Source organism: Triticum urartu, chromosome 7A (assembly GCF_056163025.1).
Source record: "Triticum urartu cultivar PI428250 chromosome 7A, HENAU_Tu73, whole genome shotgun sequence".
NCBI lineage: Eukaryota > Viridiplantae > Streptophyta > Magnoliopsida > Poales > Poaceae > Triticum > Triticum urartu.
Window position 1 is genome coordinate 739,835,806 of NC_141879.1, and position 21,929 is coordinate 739,857,734.

The 21,929-nt window shown below is 43.7% G+C and overlaps 3 protein-coding genes and 2 long non-coding RNA genes across 5 annotated transcripts; all 5 read right to left on the bottom strand.

The window, feature by feature from the left end:
* Positions 1-1,596: 1,596 nt before the first annotated feature.
* On the bottom strand, positions 1,597-3,793 carry LOC147962563 (uncharacterized). Its single transcript, XR_015611880.1, has 4 exons — positions 3,677-3,793; positions 3,390-3,481; positions 3,173-3,292; positions 1,597-3,049 (listed from the first exon to the last, which is right to left on the bottom strand). It is a non-coding gene; the product is annotated as an uncharacterized LOC147962563 (long non-coding RNA).
* Positions 3,794-3,929: 136 nt separating this feature from the next.
* LOC147962564 (uncharacterized) lies at positions 3,930-4,715 on the bottom strand. Its single transcript, XR_015612421.1, has 3 exons — positions 4,578-4,715; positions 4,193-4,472; positions 3,930-4,054 (listed from the first exon to the last, which is right to left on the bottom strand). It is a non-coding gene; the product is annotated as an uncharacterized LOC147962564 (long non-coding RNA).
* A 1,305-nt stretch (positions 4,716-6,020) lies between these two features.
* LOC147962565 (uncharacterized) lies at positions 6,021-7,929 on the bottom strand. Its single transcript, XM_087536213.1, has one exon. The coding sequence runs from the start codon at positions 7,738-7,740 to the stop codon at positions 6,124-6,126; it is 1,617 nt and encodes a 538-aa protein (XP_087392339.1). The 5' UTR covers positions 7,741-7,929; the 3' UTR covers positions 6,021-6,123.
* Positions 7,930-18,352: 10,423 nt separating this feature from the next.
* Positions 18,353-19,432, bottom strand: LOC147962566 (putative disease resistance protein RGA3). The gene has a single exon (XM_087534232.1). The coding sequence runs from the start codon at positions 19,430-19,432 to the stop codon at positions 18,353-18,355; it is 1,080 nt and encodes a 359-aa protein (XP_087390358.1).
* Positions 19,433-20,919: 1,487 nt separating this feature from the next.
* On the bottom strand, positions 20,920-21,597 carry LOC147962567 (uncharacterized). Its single transcript, XM_087536214.1, has one exon. It carries the CDS (start codon positions 21,592-21,594, stop codon positions 21,052-21,054), a length of 543 nt encoding a protein of 180 aa, XP_087392340.1. The 5' UTR covers positions 21,595-21,597; the 3' UTR covers positions 20,920-21,051.
* Between the last annotated feature and the right edge of the window lie 332 nt (positions 21,598-21,929).

The following is a 21,929-nucleotide window of genomic DNA, read 5'->3' on the forward strand; positions in this document are numbered from 1 at the left end:
AGCGGAACCGCAGGTCGAGGTGCCGCACCGGCCATGCGGTCGAGGTCATGCAGGTGATGTTGCGTGCCAAGGAGAAGTTTTTCCAGCTAGATCTGAAACTAAAGAACGAGCATTCCGGCTGCATAAAGAATCAGAAGGGCGGCAGTCCCTTCCATGTGACAGTCCATTGGCTGGAAGTAAAGTGTACGCTGCGACCGTTAATCCGCAGTCTGATCTGGAGCATGATCTCCGGCGTGGATGATGAAAGACGAGTTATGCTAGCTTGTGCATGGCATCAGTCAGAGAACACCTTATCCCAGCACTCACACAGAAAGAGATGATTTTTGGGACACACATTATATTAATTCCGGGATTTGAGAACTCGGTTGGGCCTGCAACTTGTTTGATCATGCGCGCAGGTGCACCACAAAACAGAGCTTATGTGCCTATGTTCATTTGTGTCTCGATCAACTCTTGTACCATTCAACAGGCCAGCATCCAACACTAGTTCTCTGAACTTGATAGTACGGAGTACCATTCAGCATTAGGAAAAGGATTAATTTGGATCATTTTATTGAAGGGTGGTGATCTGTGATCTAATAGGCCGGCATGCTTGAACATTTCTTTTTTTGAAAACAAAATTAAAAGAACTGGATGAGCCAATATGATTGGATCAAGAGGAGGCCGGCCGGAGCTGGAGACAGAGCCACATGTGTGAGAGATAGTAGCGTGGTTCGTCCGAAAAGATAATGTCCTGTACCGTAGTAGTATAATCTCTTGGAGATTCAGGGCCAGATAGACGCTTGACTTTCACTATATAAAAAGCATGTTGTGGATTCAGATCGATCTTGATGTTTTCAATGCACTGTGCCAGCTTGCACTCATCGTTTCTTTATCAGCTCCATTAATAGCTTGCATGCATGGACTGAGAATCTGAGATGGAACTGAAGAAAAAGAAAAGAGAAAGGTTTGCTTAGTTAGTGAGCTGAAAGCCTGCAGATGGTGTACGATTATTGCTGACAAAGACCCTGAGGTAGTACATTCTCAACTCAGCTACGCAAGAGGAAGAGAGCTGTTTGAATAAATAATCTCTTGCAAGACGGGGTGATATTTATTACAATAATTATTATTGGAAGAAGCAGTACTCGAGTCAGTGGCAATTAAAGCTCGTAAGACTAGCCATCGGATGCGGATTTTCGTGCTGAATTTTTTGATATATTATACGTTTTTTTCCAACATCGTATGCAAAAGTTATAGCCATTTTACATTTTCCCTACACTTTTTGCAAAACATGTCCAAATTTAAGTTTTCAAATTTTCCTAACTAGTAGATTTAGTAATATAACTACCTCTCGAAGGATTTTATTTTTTTGAAGTTTTTATCATTTTCTTTTGATTTTTTCAAAACTGAAATGGCGACACAAACCGGTCCTATAAGTCAGACCCCTTTAGTACCGGTTCATGGCACGAACCGGTACTAAAGGTTAGACCTTTAGTACCGGTTCGTGCCACGAACCGGTACTAAAGGTGATCGTGGGGCCCCGGCCTGACGCCAGCCTGCCACCACCCCTTTAGTACCGGTTCGTGCCACGAACCGGTACTAAAGGTTCAACACGAATAGGCATTAATGCAAATCCGTTCAAACCGGCACTAATGGTACCATAAGTACCGGGCCAAAATCAAACCGGCACTAATGTGCTTCACGTTTGACCCTTTTTCTACTAGTGGATATAGATGGATCCTTTTGTAGCAACTTCTGCACTTTGATTTCAATAAGTACAAAAAGGTCCGTGTTCATTTGAGCGAGTCTTCTTAACAGAATATTTATGTATTCGCCCATGTTTGATGGTGCGGTGGCAGAACTTAATTTGTTTAGCATATCATTGACCTAGTACCGTGCACTCAAGGAAGCTTCCAAGAAGATACCTTCTTTTTTTTGCAAAGAAATAAACAGGAAGTAGACTTTGTTGTGCAGACGATCGAGTCCACATGAGGGCCTGATCATGTTGCTTTCAGAAACTACCAGATTGACTGGTGGTTTAGCAGATTATGAAGTCAATGCTTCACGTACCCGTTCAATCATGCAGCCAAGGAGAAGGAGACACATGAAGTCTTGGCAATCAGACCGCTCCAGCCAAGAATTTTTGTGAATGTTGTGGCCGGTTGCTAGGAAAAGGAAAGAAAATGTTGCTCACGCATTCCAGCAGACACCTTCAGTGCACGGAAACACGGTGATTTCTCAATCACAAGATACAGCGTAGGCTAGTAAATACAGCTAGCAAATTCAACAGAAGGAAGGTAGACTCGCCTCACGCGGGCATCGGAGAAAGAAGGCCGGAGCAGGAGAAGGCGAGCGTCGTGACGGCTAGCTGGAACTGAACCTAGGAAAAGGAAAATCAATCTACCTAGGAAGGCTAGCTGGAACTGAACCGCAATCCTTACAATCTAAATTAACTTTCAAGTAAGTTTACACTAGGGATGAATTGTTATACTGATCAACACTACAGAAAAGCACGCATGATTTTCCATCTAAATTAACTTTCAAGTAAGTTTACGCTAGGGATGAATTGTTGTACTGATCAACACTACAGAAAAGCACGCATGATTTTCCGAGTTCGAAATCGTCGTCATCATCTTCATCATCTATGGTGTGCCAAGTTCTGTCCATGCTGCTTGATCCCGTCGACTGATCCGGCAAGATGGGCAGCCGAGTGGGGGTAGGAAGGAAGGGAGGAGTGTAAAGAGGCATTTTCTTAGAGAGCGAGAGACCCAACATGATTTGTGTTGGTGATCAAAGGGTGTTTTGTATACATGCATGACACGATGCACGCTTGAGAGCCTAACTAATTCCTAAATGCTGCTCAAAACCGTGTTTATTTGCAAGGACTAAGCGGGAGTGATGGGGAGCTCAGCTCACTGGTGGTATCGGCTTGGCGAGAGCAGACCAAGGGAGAGTAGATGGTGGCGAGGCAATGTAGGCGGTGGCAGTGGCGGAGGCTAGAAAGAGAAGGCGGTGGGGAGAGAGGATCAGGAGGAGCCTAGTGTCTGGCTTCATCAAAAGGAGGGAAAACCTGCATGACGATGACGCAACATTCATTAATCAATCAGTACCAGAAAATCACAGTGATAATTAAGAGATAATGTAACTTCTCTAAACACGTACTGAATCACCACCTCTTGATGTAATTAATTACCTTTGAAACAATTGATGCAGAACTGCGCAGCTCTCCATCGAGTCATCAAGACAGGGGCTCACTGCAGCTGCAGGTAATTAGCCAACTTGTAAATTCACTGTTGGCTGCAAATTGATTGTTCTGCATAATTCAAGTAATGATGAACGTAAGACTCGGAAACTCACGAACATGAGTGCTCAGTTTATTAGTAGTATTTTGAGTCGGTCTACAATCGAACCTGCTGAACTGGCAATGAAACTCTGAGGGATGTAAGTGAAACATCACCATCAAGCGATCTCCAAAGTCTGCACAAGATGAACTGTAATCAACCTGTTCCAATGTTGCACGAAACATGCTTTTATTAGCATTCAGATATATTCATTCAGAATATAAATGCGAATGAAACATTCTTGCATTAAACCAATGTAAGAATGGAGCAAAAAAAGGGTGTAATGACTACTCCATATACAGTACTAATTAACAGCCACTTGTATCATCTAAAATTGCTCAGATAGATCAATATACCTAAACAGAGGAGAAATTGCTCTTTCACCCAAATTGATTATGTAGTGAAACAAAAGCCGGCCAGTCACTAGGAAGTTAGGCAATGCGCATGCATACAAGTGAATCGGCCGATACTCCAGGGGAACCAATGAAACGGCTTGTATAATCTGAGACCTGAAATATTGCACACAGGTTAGAATAATGACACCACACTCTTAAGTTAAAAGAAAGGCACATTCATAAGATTTATGTAAACAAATAGGCATGCACCTCCTGGTGAATCAATCCGCTACCCCAGCCATGTCTTCAAATTTGACCATGCAATGCAAGCAAATTGCAGTACTCCATTTCAAACACCGGTACCACAATACACAAAATGTAATATAAGAGCTGCCAGAACTGCATAGGCAAGGAAGGTAGGCCTAAAACACAGAAGCACTATGGAATGAAACAATAAATCAAGGAACATGAGTACATGTTTGTTTTGCATGCACTTAGTAGTTACTTGATGACTTGCATCGGTATATAATGAATTACCGTTGAAATGGCGAATGAACGTGCGCAGCTCTCCATCCAGACATCAAGACCGATGCTCTTTGCAGGTTACTTTTGCTGTTTGGATGTAACTACCAACTTAGCTTCTGAATACCGACTTCTGAATTCACCGTTGACTGCAACCTGTTCTGCAGAAATAGAATTAACGAATCTAAGAGCCAGAAAATGATGAACGAGGTCATGGAATTCATCATCGTGGATACAGTTGGCTCAATTCTTACAGCTGAAACTCTGAAGGTTAACACACAGCAGCACCGTGATGCTGCCACCAAATACATGAAACGAATCAGCACCGAAAATATGTAATGTAACTTGTTGAAACGAGTAATGAATCACCACCAGTCCACAGGAAGTAATCAACTAGTACCTTTTAAATGGTAGATTATGCACAATCGCTCAGCTCTCCATCGAGAAATCCGGACAGATGCTTCTATTTTTACCATCGTTGTTTGGATGGAACAACCGAGCTCTGAATTAATGCCAACTTGTAAATCCACTGTTGGATGCAATTTGTCTGCAGAAACCAAGTAACGGGTGTAAGACTAAAAAAAGGGTAAACAAGGTAATGGGATTCATGGATATAATTTCTCAGTCATTACTTCCGTTGGTCAACAGGCAACAAGGGAACCTGCTAAATCTGAACTGAAACTCTGAAGCTTGAGACTTTGAGAGTGAGTCTAGTCGGCGGTCAGGGGCAGCATGGACTTATGAACAAATAACCTGGTCCCTGATGCCACACATGCATGGAAAAAATCGGTGCTTTAGTATGGATCTTTTTTCCCCTTTCTAAAAGAAGTGAATGAGTGGCCAAATTGACCTTCGTGATGGACGGTCGATGCAGAACTGGGCAGCTCCTCCAGGACATTACGGCATCTGCTTCTTTTGTCTGACTTCCAACAGCAGAAATGACAGTTGATTGTAAATCTGTAATGGTTCTGCAGAATAAAAGTAATGAATATGAGGTGAGAAAATTAGCAAGGTAAGGGAACTAACGAAATATAGATGCTTAGACATTACTTTGAGCTGGTTGTAGATGAAGCTACCAAGCAGAGACTGAAACTATGAAGGATGCAAGTCAAACTTCACAATATATGCAAACTTCACAGTCTGCACAAGATGCAGTTGGCAGTTGATTGTACTCCGAACCGACCAAGAGCTTGAAAAAATATGTGCCTGTTCCAACATCGTACAAAATAGTAGGCGTTTTAGCTTTGAGATATTCAAAAAACGGTGAGGAAACATAGTTGCATTATGCCACCCAAAAAAATGGAGCAAAGTATGTGTTGTGCTTACTCATATACAATTGAAGCAATCTTATATCATCTAAAACTTCTGCGATATATATATTTCCCCAATACTCCAAACAAGCAATGCACACAACCTAGCTCGATCTAGTATCTAAGACCTGAAATATTTCCAAACCGTGAAGGTTAGGATAATAATCTTCATACTCCAAATTAGCAGAAAACAGAAGAAGGGCTCGCATATTACCGGTTATGTACCTTGGCCGAGCTAGTGAATGTACACACAAAAATCTGGGTTTGTTTCCTTTAATTTCTGGAGTTGCTCATCTAGCTCGCGACTGCCAGCCGTTACGGCTACACGTAGCGAAGTGGGGAAGCCCCCCTTGGGCAGAGATCGGATTTCAGGACAACGTGTGACATGTAGGTGGCGAAGTGAAGGAAGGAGGTGTAACACTTGAGGAAGGCAGTGGCGGCGCCAGGAAATGAAGCCTGGGTATTCATCCAAATTTTTTTTGCTCTAAATGTAGTATATGAACCAAACAACACAACACTAGCAATATATGAACAAAACAACACTAGCATAACGGCAATAGCAATATTTCAATGTATCAGACCATAACGACATGAATACATAAGTACCTTTTGATTGATAAAGTGATGATATCCTTCTTACAATATAACTTTGCGGTCGCCTTTTTGGAGGAAATTGATGACATCTTCATCCTTCACTTGATTGAAAAATTCTCTCTCAACAAATGTAACCAAACAATTGTTCAAATATTCATCACCCATTTTGTTCCTTAGCTTATTCTTCACATGGCTCATTGAAGAGAACACCCTTTCAACACTAGCAGTAGCTACTGGCAGAATCAATACCAACTTAAGAAGCTTGTAAACAATATGATATTGTTCATGCTTGTTTGTCTCAACAAGCATAACTAAAAGCTGACACAGATTTTTCAGGTTTTGAAACCTTTCATCTCTACGCACATAAATAACATACATGTTTAGTTGCCATGGAAGTCTTGCCAGTTCATCACTTGTAAAATCAGAAGCATAAAACTTTGTAGCAAGCCTAACCAACTTATCTTGGTCATAAGCAGCAAATAGATGAAGTGGACAGAATGCTGCCATGCAAGAAAGTAGCTCCGTGTTTACCTCATCAAATCTGCCATTCAGCTTACTGATTTGCCTATCAATGACACCCACAAACATATCAACCTTGAAGCGGTGGTAATTGATCACACCATTACATAAACCCCTTCTAGGCCGGCCAACGGGAAAGTAAGGACCCTCCATATCAACAACTTTGATCTTATGCTTTGTACAAAAAGATGTGACCTTTGTGAGAAAATCATCCCATTCAGCATCGGTCCTCAAAGCCTCCAAGTAATACTTTGTGTCACCAACAAGCTCAATAGCATGAACAATATCTTCGTCTTGCTTTTGCAAAGCTCTACACAACTCATCTGTGTATCCAAATATTTCTTGCATCAAGTGTGCCATGAAAACAAACTCAAATGATCGAAATATTGTCTCTATGGATAGAGCCACTTGTGCCTCCACACCATGGTACTCGTCTCCAATCTTGCGAAGGACTCGTCGTAGTGCACCATACATAGAGATGACATGGTTCACAGTTTTGAAGTGAGAGCCCCAACGTGTATCACATGGCCTTCCCAAACCCATTTCCTGATTCAGCCCACTCCCTGTTTCTACTTCTTCCAATTCCAATGCATTAATGAGTTCTTCAGCCTGAGCTATCCGAAGCATTCTCATCTTTTTACAAGACATGCCAAGAGCATTTAACAAGTGTGCAAGCTGCTGAAAGAACCAAGTACAATCACCACTCTCCTTAGCAACAGCAACAAGAGTTAACTGTAGTTGATGGGCAAAACAATGAACATAGTAGGCAGAAGGGGACTCATCCATAATCAGTTTTTTCAGGCCATTAGCATTACCTCTCATGTTACTAGCTCCATCATATCCTTGCCCACGAACCATTGCAGAGGTTAAATTGTAGTCCATAAGCATTTTCTGAATTGCAGCTTCTAGTGTCTGAGAGGTAGTATCTTCAACATGAGCAAGACCAAGAAAACTTACAACCGCCCTTCCTTTCTTATCAACATAACGCAAGCAAACAACCAACTGTTCATTCTGATACACATCACTAGACTCATCTGCAAGTATTGCAAAATAACCACCATCAAGTTCTTCAATGACTAGTTTAGTAGTCTCTTGTGCACAACATTTTATCACCTCTTGTTGTATATCATGGTGAGTCATCTTGCAGTTCCGTGGAGCATTCTTGAGAACAACCCTGTCAACCTCTTCAAAATTTCCTGCTAGCCAATTTAGAAGCTCAAGGAAATTTCCTTTATTTAGTGAGTCTTCACTTTCATCATGTCCTCTAAATGCCAAGCCTTGGCGCAACAGAAATCTCACACACTTGAGTGTCCATGTCAAACTTTGTTTATACAAAGCCTTGTATTGTGAGGTGTTGGAAGCAACAGACTCCCGAATTGATATTTGTGGTGTAGTGAACATATCATACTTCTCTTGAGCTTCAGCATGAGCACTACTTACATCACCAACATGCCTTGTCAATCTTGCTTTCATGTTCCAGTTTCTAAACCCACCCTTAACAGATGAATCTCCACCGGGGCTTTTTGTTTTATCCTTGAACAAATAGCAAACAAAGCAGAAAGCAACCTCTTTGTTCACACTATACTCAAGCCACTTGTAATCCTTAAACCAAGAAGGACAAAAGCGACGTTGTAATCCCTTATGTCTCTGTACTCAAAATTATGTTTCTTTGGTTGACATGCCCCCAACTCGATGTATCTCCTTCTAACTTTATCCTGGTCATTGACATTGTACCTAGAGATGGGGATCCGTTTCCCGGGATCTGACTCAAGTGCGTTCAAATCTACTTCAAATTGAACTTCATCATTTGCTTCATCATCTTCTATAATTGGGGCTGGGGAGCCACTCTCAGGTTCTGTGTGACTATCATCCGGTTCATGTGCTTGCACTAGTGCCAGTTGCAGATTGCTCTCAACATCAGGAGGAATGTTACTGCTCTCAACTTCAACATCAGGAGGATTTGGTGTAGATGTGGAAGTTCTTTTATTTGCCTTTGAAGCTCTTTCCCACAATGCAACAATGCTAACACCCTTCTTCTTCATCTATGATACAAGATCAGAAAAAGATAGATTAGCAATCTACCAAAATATACACTCTGAAAATTGTAGGTTAAAAATTAAAATATCAAAATTTCAATCTAGCAACCTGGTCGTTCCACCAAACTGGATGTACTAGCAGTAATATGTACTAGGAAGAAGCAAGCAACCTGCTCTGCTGGTCGCTCCAGCAAACTACATTAAAATAGCAAAACTGCAGTCTAGCAAACTAGTGACCAGATACTAAATTAGGAACTGGCTGGCCTTAAGAACGATTGCAGATTTGCTATTTGTCCGGATACTAAACGCTAGCAAACTAGTACTAGTAATCATTTTAATCTGGCTGGGGGCTGGCCTTCTTACTTTCTTAGGGGAAGAGATCAAGAGAACTAGAGAGAGAAGACATGGACAAGGAGAATAGAACTTGGACGCTCGTCGGACGCCGGCCGCCGGCGGCTCCGCTTGCCGCTGCTCACCGCCGCCACTGCAGGAGGCGCTAGGTTAAGTTGGGGAACGAACGACCTGTTGGAAATATGCCCTAGAGGCAATAATAAATTGATTATTATTATATTATTTCCTTGTTCATGATAATCGTTTATTATCCATGCTATAATTGTATTGATAGGAAACTCAGATACATGTGTGGATACATAGACAACACCATGTCCCTAGTAAGCCTCTAGTTGACTAGCTCGTTGATCAATAGATGGTTACGGTTTCCTGACCATGGACATTGGATGTCATTGATAACGGGATCACATCATTAGGAGAATGATGTGATGGACAAGACCCAATCCTAAGCATAGCACTAGATCGTGTAGTTCGTATGCTAAAGCTTTTCTAATGTCAAGTATCATTTCCTTAGACCATGAGATTGTGCAACTCCCGGATACCGTAGGAATGCTTTGGGTGTATCAAACGTCACAACGTAACTGGGTGACTATAAAGGTGCATTACAGGTATCTCCGAAAGTATCTGTTGGGTTGGCACGAATCGAGACTGGGATTTGTCACTCCGTGTAAACGGAGAGGTATCTCTGGGCCCACTCGGTAGGACATCATCATATGCGCAATGTGACCAAGGAGTTGATCACGGGATGATGTGTTACGGAACGAGTAAAGAGACTTACCGGTAACGAGATTGAACAAGGTATCGGGATACCGACGATCGAATCTCGGGAAAGTACAATACCGCTCGACAAAGGGAATTGTATACGGGATTGATTAAGTCCTTGACATCGTGGTTCATCCGATGAGATCATCGTGGAACATGTGGGAGCCATCATGGGTATCCAGATCCCGCTGTTGGTTATTGACCGGAGAACGTCTCGGTCATGTCTGCATGTCTCCCGAACCCGTAGGGTCTACACACTTAAGGTTCGATGACGCTAGGGTTATAAAGGAAGCTTGTATGTGGTTACCGAATGTTGTTCGGAGTCCCGGATAAGATCCTGGACGTCACGAGGAGTTCCGGAATGGTCCGGAGGTAAAGATTTATATATAGGAAGTCCTGTTTCGGCCATCGGGACAAGTTTCGGGGTCATCGGTATTGTACCGGGACCACCGAAAGGGTCCCGGGGGCCCACCGGGTGGGGCCACCTGCCCCGGGGGGGCACATGGGCTGTAGGGGGTGCGCCTTGGCCTACATGGGCCAAGGGCACCAGCCCCAAGAGGCCCATGCGCCTGGGGAAACCCTAAAGGAAGAGTCCCAGCAGGGGAAGGCACCTCCTAGGTGCCTTGGGGGGGGGGAGGACTCCTCCCCTGGCCGCCGCCCCCTTGGAGATTGGATCTCCTAGGGGCTGGCGCACCCCCCCCCCATGGGATCCCTATATATAGTGGGGTAGGAGGGCCTCTCAAACACACCTTTTGCCTTTGGTGCAGCCCCTCCCTCTCTCCCAAGTTCTTCTCCTCTTCTGCGGTGCTTGGCGAAGCCCTGCAGGATTGCCACGCTCCTCCATCACCACCACGCCGTTGTGCTACTGCTCGATGGAGTCTTCCTCAACCTCTCCCTCTCTCCTTGCTGGATCAAGGCATGGGAGACGTCACAGGGCTGTACGTGTGTTGAACGCGGAGGTGCTGTCCGTTCGGCACTAGGATCATCGGTGATTTGAATCACAACGAGTACGACACCATCAACCCCGTTCACTTGAATGCTTCCGCTTAGCGATCTACAAGGGTATGTAGATGCACTCACCTTCCCCTCGTTGCTAGTTTCTCCATAGATAGATCTTGGTGACACGTAGGAAAATTTTGAATTTCTGCTACGTTCCCCAACAGTGGCATCATGATCCAGGTTTATGCGTAGATTCTATGCACGAGTAGAACACAAAGTAGTTGTGGGCGTTGATTTTGTTCAATATGCTTGCCGTTACTAGTCTTATCTTGATTCGGCGGCATCGTGGGATGAAGCGGCCCGGACCAACCTTACACGTACTCTTACGTGAGACCGGTTCCACCGACTGACATGCACTAGTTGCATAAGGTGGCTAGCGGGTGTCTGTCTCTCCTACTTTAGTCGGATCGGATTCGATGAAAAGGGTCCTTATGAAGGGTAAATAGCAATTGGCATATCACGTTGTGGTCTTTGCGTAGGTAAGAAACGTTCTTGCTAGAAACCCATAGCAGCCACGTAAAACATGCAAACAACAATTAGAGGACGTCTAACTTGTTTTTGCAGGGTATGCTATGTGATGTGATATGGCCAAAAGGATGTGATGAATGATATATGTGATGTATGAGATTGATCATGTTCTTGTCAAAGGAATCACGACTTGCATGTCAATGACGAGACAACTTCAAGAAGACACGATGATGGAGATCATGATGATGGAGATCATGGTGTCATACCGGTGACAAGATGATCATGGAGCCCCAAGATGGAGATCAAAGGAGCTATATGATATTGGCCATATCATTTCACTATTATTTGATTGCATGTGATGTTTATCATGTTTATACATCTTATTTTCTTAGAACGACGGTAGTAAATAAGATGATCCCTCATTAAAATTTCAAGAAGTGTTCTCCCCTAACTGTGCACCGTTGCTACAGTTCGTCGTTTCTAAGCACGCCGTGATGATCGGGTGTGATGGATCCTTACGTTCACATACAACGGGTGTAAGACAGTTTTACACATGCAAAACACTTAGGGTTAACTTGACGAGCCTAGCATGTACAGACATGGCCTCGGAACACAGAAGACCGAAAGGTCGAGCATGAGTCGTATAGAAGATACGATCAACATGAAGATGTTCACCGACGTTGACTAGTCCGTCTCACGTGATGATCGGACACAGCCTAGTTGACTCGGATCATGTAATCGCTTAGATGACTAGAGGGATGTCTATCTGAGTGGGAGTTCATAAGATGAACTTAATTATCCTGAACATAGTCAAAAGACCTTTGCAAATTATGTCGTAGCTCGCGCTTCAGTTCTACTGTTTAGATATGTTCCTAGAGAAAATTTAGTTGAAAGTTGATAGTAGCAATTATGCGGACTAGGTCCGTAAATTGAGGATTGTCCTCATTGCGTCATAGAAGGCTTATGTCCTTAATGCACCGCTCAGTGTGCTGAACCTCGAACGTTGTCTGTGGATGTTGCGAACATCTGACATACACATTTTGATAACTACATGATAGTTCAGTGCGTAATGCTAAATGGTTTAGAATTGAGGCGCCAAAGATGTTTTTTGAAACGTCGCGAAACATATGAGATGTTTCGAGGGCTGAAATTGGGATTTCAGGCTCGTGCCCACGTCAAGAGGTATAAGACCTCCGACGATTTTCTTAGCCTGCAAACTAAGGGAGAAAAGCTCAATTGTTGAGCTTGTGCTCAGATTGTCTGAGTACAACAATCATTTGAATCGAGTGGGAGTTGATCTCCCAGATAAGATAGTGATGTTTCTCCGAAGTCATTACCACCAAGCTGCTAGAGCTTCGTGATGAACTATAATATATCAGGGACATATATGATGATCCTTGAGATATTCGCGATGTTTGACACCACAAAAGTAGAAATCAAGAAGGAGCATCAATCGTTGATGGTTGGTGAAACCACTAGTTTCAAGAAGGGCAAGGGAACAAAGGGATACTTCATGAAACGGCAATTCAGCTGCTGCTCTAGTGAAGAAACCCAAGGTTGAACCCAAACCCGAGACTGAGTGCTTCTGTAATAAGGGGAACAGCCACTGGAGCAGAATTACCCTAGATACTTGGTAGATGAGAAGGCTGGCAAGGTCGATAGAAGTATATTGGATATACATTGTGTTGATGTGTACTTTACTAGTACTCCTAGTAGCACCAGGGTATTAGATACCGGTTCAGTTGCTAAGTGTTAGTAACTCGAAATAAAAGCTACGGGATAAAACGGAGACTAGCTAAAGGTGAGCTGACGATATGTGTTGGAAGTGTTTCCAATGTTGATATGATCAAGCATCGCAAGCTCCCTCTACCATCGAGTTTGGTGTTTGCGTTGAGCATAGACATGATTGGATTATGTCTATCGCGATACGGTTATTCATTTAAGGAGAATAATGGTTACTCTGTTTATTTGAATAATACCTTCAATGGTCTTGCACCTAAAATGAATGGTTTATTGAATCTCGATCGTAGTGATACGCATGTTCATGCCAAAAGATATAAGATAGTAATGATAGTACCACCTACTTGTGGCACTGCCACATAAGTCATATCGGTATAAAACGCATGAAGAAGCTCCATGTTGATGGATCTTTGGACTCACTCATTTTTGAAAAGTTTGAGACATGCGAACCATGTTTGTTGGTAGATATGCATGAAGAAAATCTATACAGATGGATCGTTTGGACTCACTTGATTTTGAATCACTTGAGACATGCAAATCATACCACATGGGCAAGATGACTGAAAGCCTCGTTTCAGTAAAATGGAAATAGAAAGCAACTTGTTGGAAGTAATACATTTTGATGTGTGCAGTCCAATGAGTGCTGAGGCGTGTAGTGGATATCGTTATGTTCTTACTTCACAGATGATTTGAGTAGATGTTGAGTATATTTACTTGATGAATCACGAGTCTGAATTATTGAAAGGTTCAAGTAATTTCAGGGTGAAGTTGAAAGATCGTCGTGACAAGAGGATAAAATATCTATGATATGATCATAGAGATGAATATCTGAATTACGAGTTTGGCACAGAATTAAGACATTGTGGAAACTGTTTCACAACTAATACAGCCTGGAACACCATAGTGTGATGGTGTGTCCGAACATCATAACTGCACCCTATTGGATATGATGCATACCATGATGTCTCTTATCGAATTACCACAATAGTTTATGGGTTAGGCATTAGAGACAACCACGTTCACTTTAAAAGGGACACCACGTAATTCCGATGAGATGACACCGTATGAACTATGGTTTAGAGAAACCTAAGCTGTCATTTCTTAAAAGTTTGGGGCTGCGACGCTTATGTGGAAAAGTTTCAGGCCGATAAGCTCGAACCCAAAGCGGATAAATGCATCTTCATAGGACACCCAAAACAGTTGGATATACCTCCTGTCTAAGAGCCGAAAGCAATAAGGGATTGTTTCTAGAATCGGGTCCTTTCTCGAGGAAAAGTTTCTCTCGAAAGAATTGAGTGGGAGGATGGTGGAGACTTGATGAGGTTATTGAACCGTCTCTTCAACTAGTGTATGGCAGGGCACATAAGTTGTTCCTGTGGCACCTACACCAATTGAAGTGGAAGCTTATGATGGTGATCATGATACTTCAGATCAAGTCACTACCAAACATCATAGGATGACAAGGATGCGTACTACTTCAGAGTGGTACGTAACCCTGTCTTGGAAGTCATGTTGCTAGACAACAATGAACCTACGAGCTATGGAGAAGCGATGGTGGGCCCGGATTCCGATAAATGGCTCGAGGCCATGAAATCCGAGAGAGGATCCATGTATGGAAACAAAGTGTAGACTTTGACAGAACAGCTCGATGGTCATAAGGCTGTTGAGTGCAGATGGATTTTAAAAGGAAGACGGACAATGATGGTAAATGTCACCATTAAGAAAGCTCGACTTGTCGTTAAGATGTTTTCCGACAAGTTCAAGGAGTTGACTACGATGAGACTTTCTCACTCGTAGCGATGCTAAGAGTCTGTTGGAATTATATTAGCGATTACTGCATTATTTATGAAATCTTGCAGATAGGATGTCAAAACATTGTTTCCTCGACGTTTTTCTTGAGGAAAGGTTGTATGTGATACAACCGGATGATTTTGTCAATCCTGAAAGATGCTAATAAGTATGCAAAGCTCCAGCAATCCTTCTAAGGACTGGAGTGAGCATCTCGGAGTTGGAATGTATGCTTTGATGAGATGATCAAAGATTTTGGGTGTATACAAAGTTTATGAGAAACTTGTATTTCCAAACAAGTGAGTGGGAGCACTATAGAATTTCTGATGAGTATATGTTATGGATCAGAAACGATGTAGAATTTCTGGAAAGCATATAGGGTTATTTGGAAAGTGTTTTTTCAATGGAAAGCCTGGATTAAGCTATTTGAACATTGAGCATCAAGATCTATGAGGATAGATCAAAACGCTTAATGGTACTTTCAAATGAGCACATACCTTGAAATGATCTTGAAGGTGTTCAAGATGGACCAGTCAAAGAAGGAGTTCTTGCCTGAGTTGTAAGGTATGAAGTTGAAACTTAAAGCTCGACCACGGCAGAATAGAGAGAAAGGACGGAGGTCGTCCCCTATGCTTCTAACGTAGGCTCTTCAGTATGCTATGCTGTGTACCGCACCTGAAGTGTGCCTTGCCATAAGTCAGTCAAGGGGTACAAGAGTGATCCAAGAATGGATCACAGGACAGCGGTCAAAGTTATCCTTAGTAACTAGTGGACTAAGGAATTTTCTCGATTATGGAGGTGGTGAAAGAGTTCGTCGTAAAGAGTTACGTCAATGCAAGCTTAACACCTATCCGGATAGCTCTGAGTAGAGATACCGGATACATATAATGGAGCAATAATTTAGAATAGCTCCAAGTAGAAAAGTTATTTGGATTAGCTCCAAATAGAACGTGGTAGCTACATCTAGGAGATGACATAGAGATTTGTAAAGCACACACGGATCTGAAAGGTTCAGACCCGTTGACTAAAACCTCTCTCACAAGCAACATGATCAAACCTAGAACTCATTGAGTGTTAATCACATAGTGATGTGAGCTAGACTACCGACTCTAGTAAACTCTTGGGTGTTAGTCACATGGCGATGTGACCTGTGAATGTTAATCACATGGCGATGTGAACTAGATTATTGACTCTAGTGCAAGTGGGAGACTGTTGGAAATATGCCCTAGAGGCAATAATAAATTGATTATTATTATATTATTTCCTTGTTCATGATAATCGTTTATTATCCATGCTATAATTGTATTGATAGGAAACTCAGATACATGTGTGGATACATAGACAACACCATGTCCCTAGTAAGCCTCTAGTTGACTAGCTCGTTGATCAGTAGATGGTTACGGTTTCCTGACCATGGACATTGGATGTCATTGATAACGGGATCACATCATTAGGAGAATGATGTGATGGACAAGACCCAATCCTAAGCATAGCACTAGATCGTGTAGTTCGTATGCTAAAGCTTTTCTAATGTCAAGTATCATTTCCTTAGACCATGAGATTGTGCAACTCCCGGATACCGTAGGAATGCTTTGGGTGTATCAAACGTCACAACGTAACTGGGTGACTATAAAGGTGCATTACAGGTATCTCCGAAAGTATCTGTTGGGTTGGCACGAATCGAGACTGGGATTTGTCACTCCGTGTAAACGGAGAGGTATCTCTGGGCCCACTCGGTAGGACATCATCATATGCGCAATGTGACCAAGGAGTTGATCACGGGATGATGTGTTACGGAACGAGTAAAGAGACTTACCGGTAACGAGATTGAACAAGGTATCGGGATACCGACGATCGAATCTCGGGCAAGTACAATACCGCTCGACAAAGGGAATTGTATACGGGATTGATTAAGTCCTTGACATCGTGGTTCATCCGATGAGATCACCGTGGAACATGTGGGAGCCATCATGGGTATCCAGATCCCGCTGTTGGTTATTGACCGGAGAACGTCTCGGTCATGTCTGCATGTCTCCCGAACCCGTAGGGTCTACACACTTAAGGTTCGATGACGCTAGGGTTATAAAGGAAGCTTGTATGTGGTTACCGAATGTTGTTCGGAGTCCCGGATAAGATCCCGGACATCATGAGGAGTTCCGGAATGGTCCAGAGGTAAAGATTTATATATAGGAAGTCCTGTTTCGGCCATCGGGACAAGTTTCGGGGTCATCGGTATTGTACCGGGACCACCGGAAGGGTCCCGGGGGCCCACCGGGTGGGGCCACCTGCCCCGGGGGGCCACATGGGCTTTAGGGGGTGCGCCTTGGCCTACATGGGCCAAGGGCACCAGCCCCAAGAGGCCCATGCGCCTGGGGAAACCCTAAAGGAAGAGTCCCAGCAGGGGAAGGCACCTCCTAGGTGCCTTGGGGGGGGGAGGACTCCTCCCCTGGCCGCCGCCCCCTTGGAGATTGGATCTCCTAGGGGCTGGCGCACCCCCCCTTGGGATCCCTATATATAGTGGGGTAGGAGGGCCTCTCAAACACACCTTTTGCCTTTGGTGTAGCCCCTCCCTCTCTCCCAAGTTCTTCTCCTCTTCTGCGGTGCTTGGCGAAGCCCTGCAGGATTGCCACGCTCCTCCATCACCACCACGCCGTTGTGCTGCTGCTGGATGGAGTCTTCCTCAACCTCTCCCTCTCTCCTTGCTGGATCAAGGCATGGGAGACGTCACAGGGCTGTACGTGTGTTGAACGCGGAGGTGCTGTCCGTTCGGCACTAGGATCATCGGTGATTTGAATCACGACGAGTACGACACCATCAACCCCGTTCACTTGAACGCTTCCGCTTAGCGATCTACAAGGGTATGTAGATGCGCTCACCTTCCCCTCGTTGCTAGTTTCTCCATAGATAGATCTTGGTGACACGTAGGAAAATTTTGAATTTCTGCTACGTTCCCCAACACGACCGAGTGGGGACTGGGGAATGGATTCGGGTCGAGGTCAAACGAATCAGCGAAACGAGGTGCCGAGGTGGTCAGCGTGTTGGACTCGCTGTGTGGGCTGCAATACTGGTGGGCTCTGGGCTGTAGGCTTGTGGGTCGCCGAATAATACATATAATAAATTTTTTGGGCCAAATCTTTGGTATTCACATGAATACACGTGAATACCCCTGCCGCCGCCACTGGAGGAAGGCATGGCAGATTCGGGCAATCCTCAAATGTGATGTAACGGAGGGAGGTGAGGAGCTGAAGAGCTCCATCTTCCTCTCCCGTGACGCTTTCTGCCCGCTGATCATGCCAGAATTGTAAATTCTGGAGGTTGCCGGCAAGGAGGCTGCAGATGGGAGCAACGAGCACTGCTGAGATGCAATCCACTACAAGACATTCCAGTCGGAAGGATCCCACACGCAATGATAGGTTGGTCCTTGCTACCGCCAATTCCGAGAACAGATCCGCTGATACAGAGCGGCTAACACAATTTCCTTTGTTATACACAAACAAAGAGTTGAGGTTGACCGTGATGAGAGGATTAAATCCATCCACTGTTAAATTCTCATAGTCCAGCAAAGCTAGAGATTTGAGACAAGTGAGGTCTGAGAGCAGAGCCATTGACTACATGCCTGACTCCCCATGGATCTCAAGGACTTCGAGGGAAGCAGGGAAAGGCTTGATGGTGTGAGCTGCTTCAGTGGGCCACTTAAAGAAGTTGCTACAGTCTTTTACTATAAGTTGTTGGAGCCACGTGAAGTCCTGCAGTCCATGCCACGTGATGTTGCATGTGCTGAAACTTAGATCTTTTAGGGATTTCAGTTTGATGAGCTCTCTCAATGGAATGTGTGACAGATCTTCAATACGGATTCCTTGTACTTCATGCAGGTTATCCCAGGCCAGCTCACCACTATACCCATTAATAACCAAGACCTTTTCATATCTTTCACAATCATAAGACAACTCTGTGGAACCATGTCTCACAAGATAAGATGTTAGTGTGGGCGTGTGAGGCATGGGAGGCAGAGACAACTTAGGGCAATCATCAACAACAAACTTTGACAGATTGGCATAAGAGATAGAGCACTCCAGAAAGGGCACAGCACAGAGTTTGGGACAATCTTTGCAGCTGATGCATTCAAGTCTTGAAAAAGATTGGGCATTAGCCCCCCCAACCCACTCAACAAATTCAGGTAATCTGTCAAGAACAATATTCTTCAAATTCACAAAGCTTTTGTCCGTAACACCACCCAAGCAAGGTCTGATCTCACGAAGTACAGAAATGCTGATCAATGTGAGTGACGTGAGATGCAATAGCTGCCCAAAAGGTGGAAGGGTGCCCCAAGACACATCCTCTAGGTGGAGAGACCCCAACATTTTGATGCTAATGTCACCACACAACCAACTAGGGCCAATTGTACCACCATGATTTCTAATTTCAAGTGCTTCAAGATTAGGGTGTGGCTGAAGAGCATCAAGAACATCACTATGTTGGAGTTCCGTACCACAAACTAACTCAAGCTTTTTCAAATCTCTTTTACACACAAGCTTGGCATCTTTAGCCTCTTCCATGGTTGCCACCTTCTCAAGACCATATATAGTGAGTTCTCCTCCAAGCTCATTTAGTTCCCCCAACTCCCTCAGTTCAAACCCAACACTCTCTTTTCTAACGCTGAATTCTTTGAGCTCCTGTAAGCATTTCATCTTTCCGACCCCGGGAACTCGGGCATGGTGGTAAACACCAACACCAAAATGACGTAAGTTGATAAGACGGTTAATATCTTTAGGTAAGTTCGAATGAAGATCAAAAAAGTATAAATATTTCAAGTGATAGAATCTGGATAGTGTACTAGCAATTAGCCAATAGTCTGAATTTGGGTGCAAAAGTTTTAGGTACCGGAGGTGGATAAGTTTTGAAAAATTGAGTGGTAAAGGTTCATTGAACCCCACTCTTATAAGTAGGACACGGAGACCCTCTACTTCTTTACAAATATCTTTCAAAATACCATCTATTGTGACTCCATATCCTCCAAAAATCATCAAAGCCCGCAAATTGGCCATGTCTATCTTGCTTCTCAATTTAATCATTTCTACACTAAAATTCCCTTCATACCTACCTTCTATTGTGATGGATAAGTGTCGAACAGTTTGTGGGATGTCACCAACTCTAAAACCTGAACTACATATGTTGAGGCACTCTGGTGATGAAACACTTCGAGACAGTTCATGTAATAAATCATGAATTACATAGTATGGTTCCTTGTTATGATCTACTACCTTAACAAGAAAACCATTCTCTACCAATTCTTCAATATAATTCTCATATTTTTCTATGACCCCTAGTGCAATCCAAAAATATGTAATATCTAAATTCCTAAACTGATAATCTTCAGGGAACAAGGCAAAATATGAAAAGCATTTTTTTAGATGAAAAGGAAGGTGATCATAGCTAATCCGCAACGATGGCATAATGTCATCACTATTTTTTTGCTTTTGCCACTCATTGTTGTTAAGAACTCCGGTCCAATGTTCCCGAGAAAATTCATTCCTTAGTAACCGACCAACTGTTTTGGCTGCTAGCGGTGAACCTTTCAATTTATTTGCAATATCTCTTGCTATATCATCAAAGTCCTCTTGGTAATACTCAAGTTTGATTCCCTCAAATATTAATGATTTAAAGAATGTGAAGAAGTCATCAAACTCCAGACCTTGCAGTGCTATTGTATTGGTTGTTTTAACCATTTCAGATATTATTGGAAATCGAGTTGTGACGAGAACCATGTTACCCTTGGCTTCCCCCTTCTTGAATGGAGCTAACAATTTTTTCCATCCCTCACCATTGCATTCCCATATATCATCAAAGACAATTAAAAACCTTTTTGACTTGAGTCTCTCTGCTATGGATATTTGGAGCTGATCTAAGCTTGTTGTCTGATTTGGAGAGTTGCTTCCTTCTATGCTACTAAGGACCTGTTGGCTGAGTCTAAGCTCATCAAAATCAGTTGATACGCATACCCAAACCCTAACAGCAAAGTGCTCTTCTATCCTCTTATCATTATACAGGTGTTGGGTGAAAGTTGTCTTTCCAATACCCCCTGGACCAACTATAGGAAGAACAGAAAGGGGCTCACACTGCTCTGTGGCACTAGTGAGGATATCACCTACAGTTTTCTCAAAAATAGCTCTCCTCCCATACAATGTATCTTGGACAATGGTTGACCCTGTGATACGGTGTCTTTGGGGGATTGTAGTGGTGGTGCTATGGTGAGGAATTATGTGGAGCAACTGGGAGACACGGTTACAAAGGGATTGTGTTTCCTCTATCACTGACTTGATTTTCTTGGAAATGGCAACTTAGCAACTGGACCATCATTATCATCACTACCAGGTTTCAGAATTGCATTGGGTGGGTTGTCCTTGTCAGTAATGACAGCAGCAGCAACACCATCATCATCTTTCATGCGCGAACAAGAAAAGCATGAAAAGCAGTTACCGACGGTGTGGCGAAGAGCATAGCGACCGTGGCGAGCATGACCTCGGAGGTCATCACCCAGGTCTGCCATCACGTAGTGGGTGCCGTCGAGCTGGTCCTGGATGATGAAGTAGTGGAGCTCATCCAGTGCGTCCTCGGCCTGATCGGCCTTGGCGCTGAGCTTCTGCAACAACCCCTGGAGACCAGGGTTGTCGCTCACGCCCCTCCTTTGGGCCTCATGCAGCAGCCCCTGCGTGAGCAGGAGATCCTCCTTCATCTTCTCCGAGTTGAGGCCGAGCTGAGAGCTGGCAACAAACGCCTCCACGAACTCATTGGACAGGTGGTTCAGCACGCTGCCAATGAGCCCATTTGCCGCGCCGATCGCCGCCTCCATCTCCTCCGGCACCCCGGCAAGCAGGGTTAACTATGGTGGTTGGTGGTATGTGTGAGAGGTTGTGTGAGCAAGCTAAGCTAGCTGTTCGGTTGTGTGTGTTCCTGGTGGGTTGATGGATGGACTCTTTTATAGCACAGATCTGTAGGCACAGAGCGGGTAATCCTCTCTAGTTAGCAATAACTAGGTAGTAAAGTTTTGTGATACTAAAGAGATCTAGATCTGAAATTGAAGCACGAGCCAGGCCAGCATAAGAAAATCAATCAGGAATCCGAGGCAGGCGACACTCCATGTGCTAAGCAACAAAGCACGGGACAAAAAGGTGCAGAATTTTTAAG

Bases quoted from the DNA above. Each gene is read 5' to 3' on its own strand.
- LOC147962565 (XM_087536213.1), bottom strand. From the start codon at position 7,740: ATGACTCACCATGATATACAACAAGAGGTGATAAAATGTTGTGCACAA.
- LOC147962566 (XM_087534232.1), bottom strand. From the start codon at position 19,432: ATGAAATGCTTACAGGAGCTCAAAGAATTCAGCGTTAGAAAAGAGAGT.
- LOC147962567 (XM_087536214.1), bottom strand. From the start codon at position 21,594: ATGGAGGCGGCGATCGGCGCGGCAAATGGGCTCATTGGCAGCGTGCTG.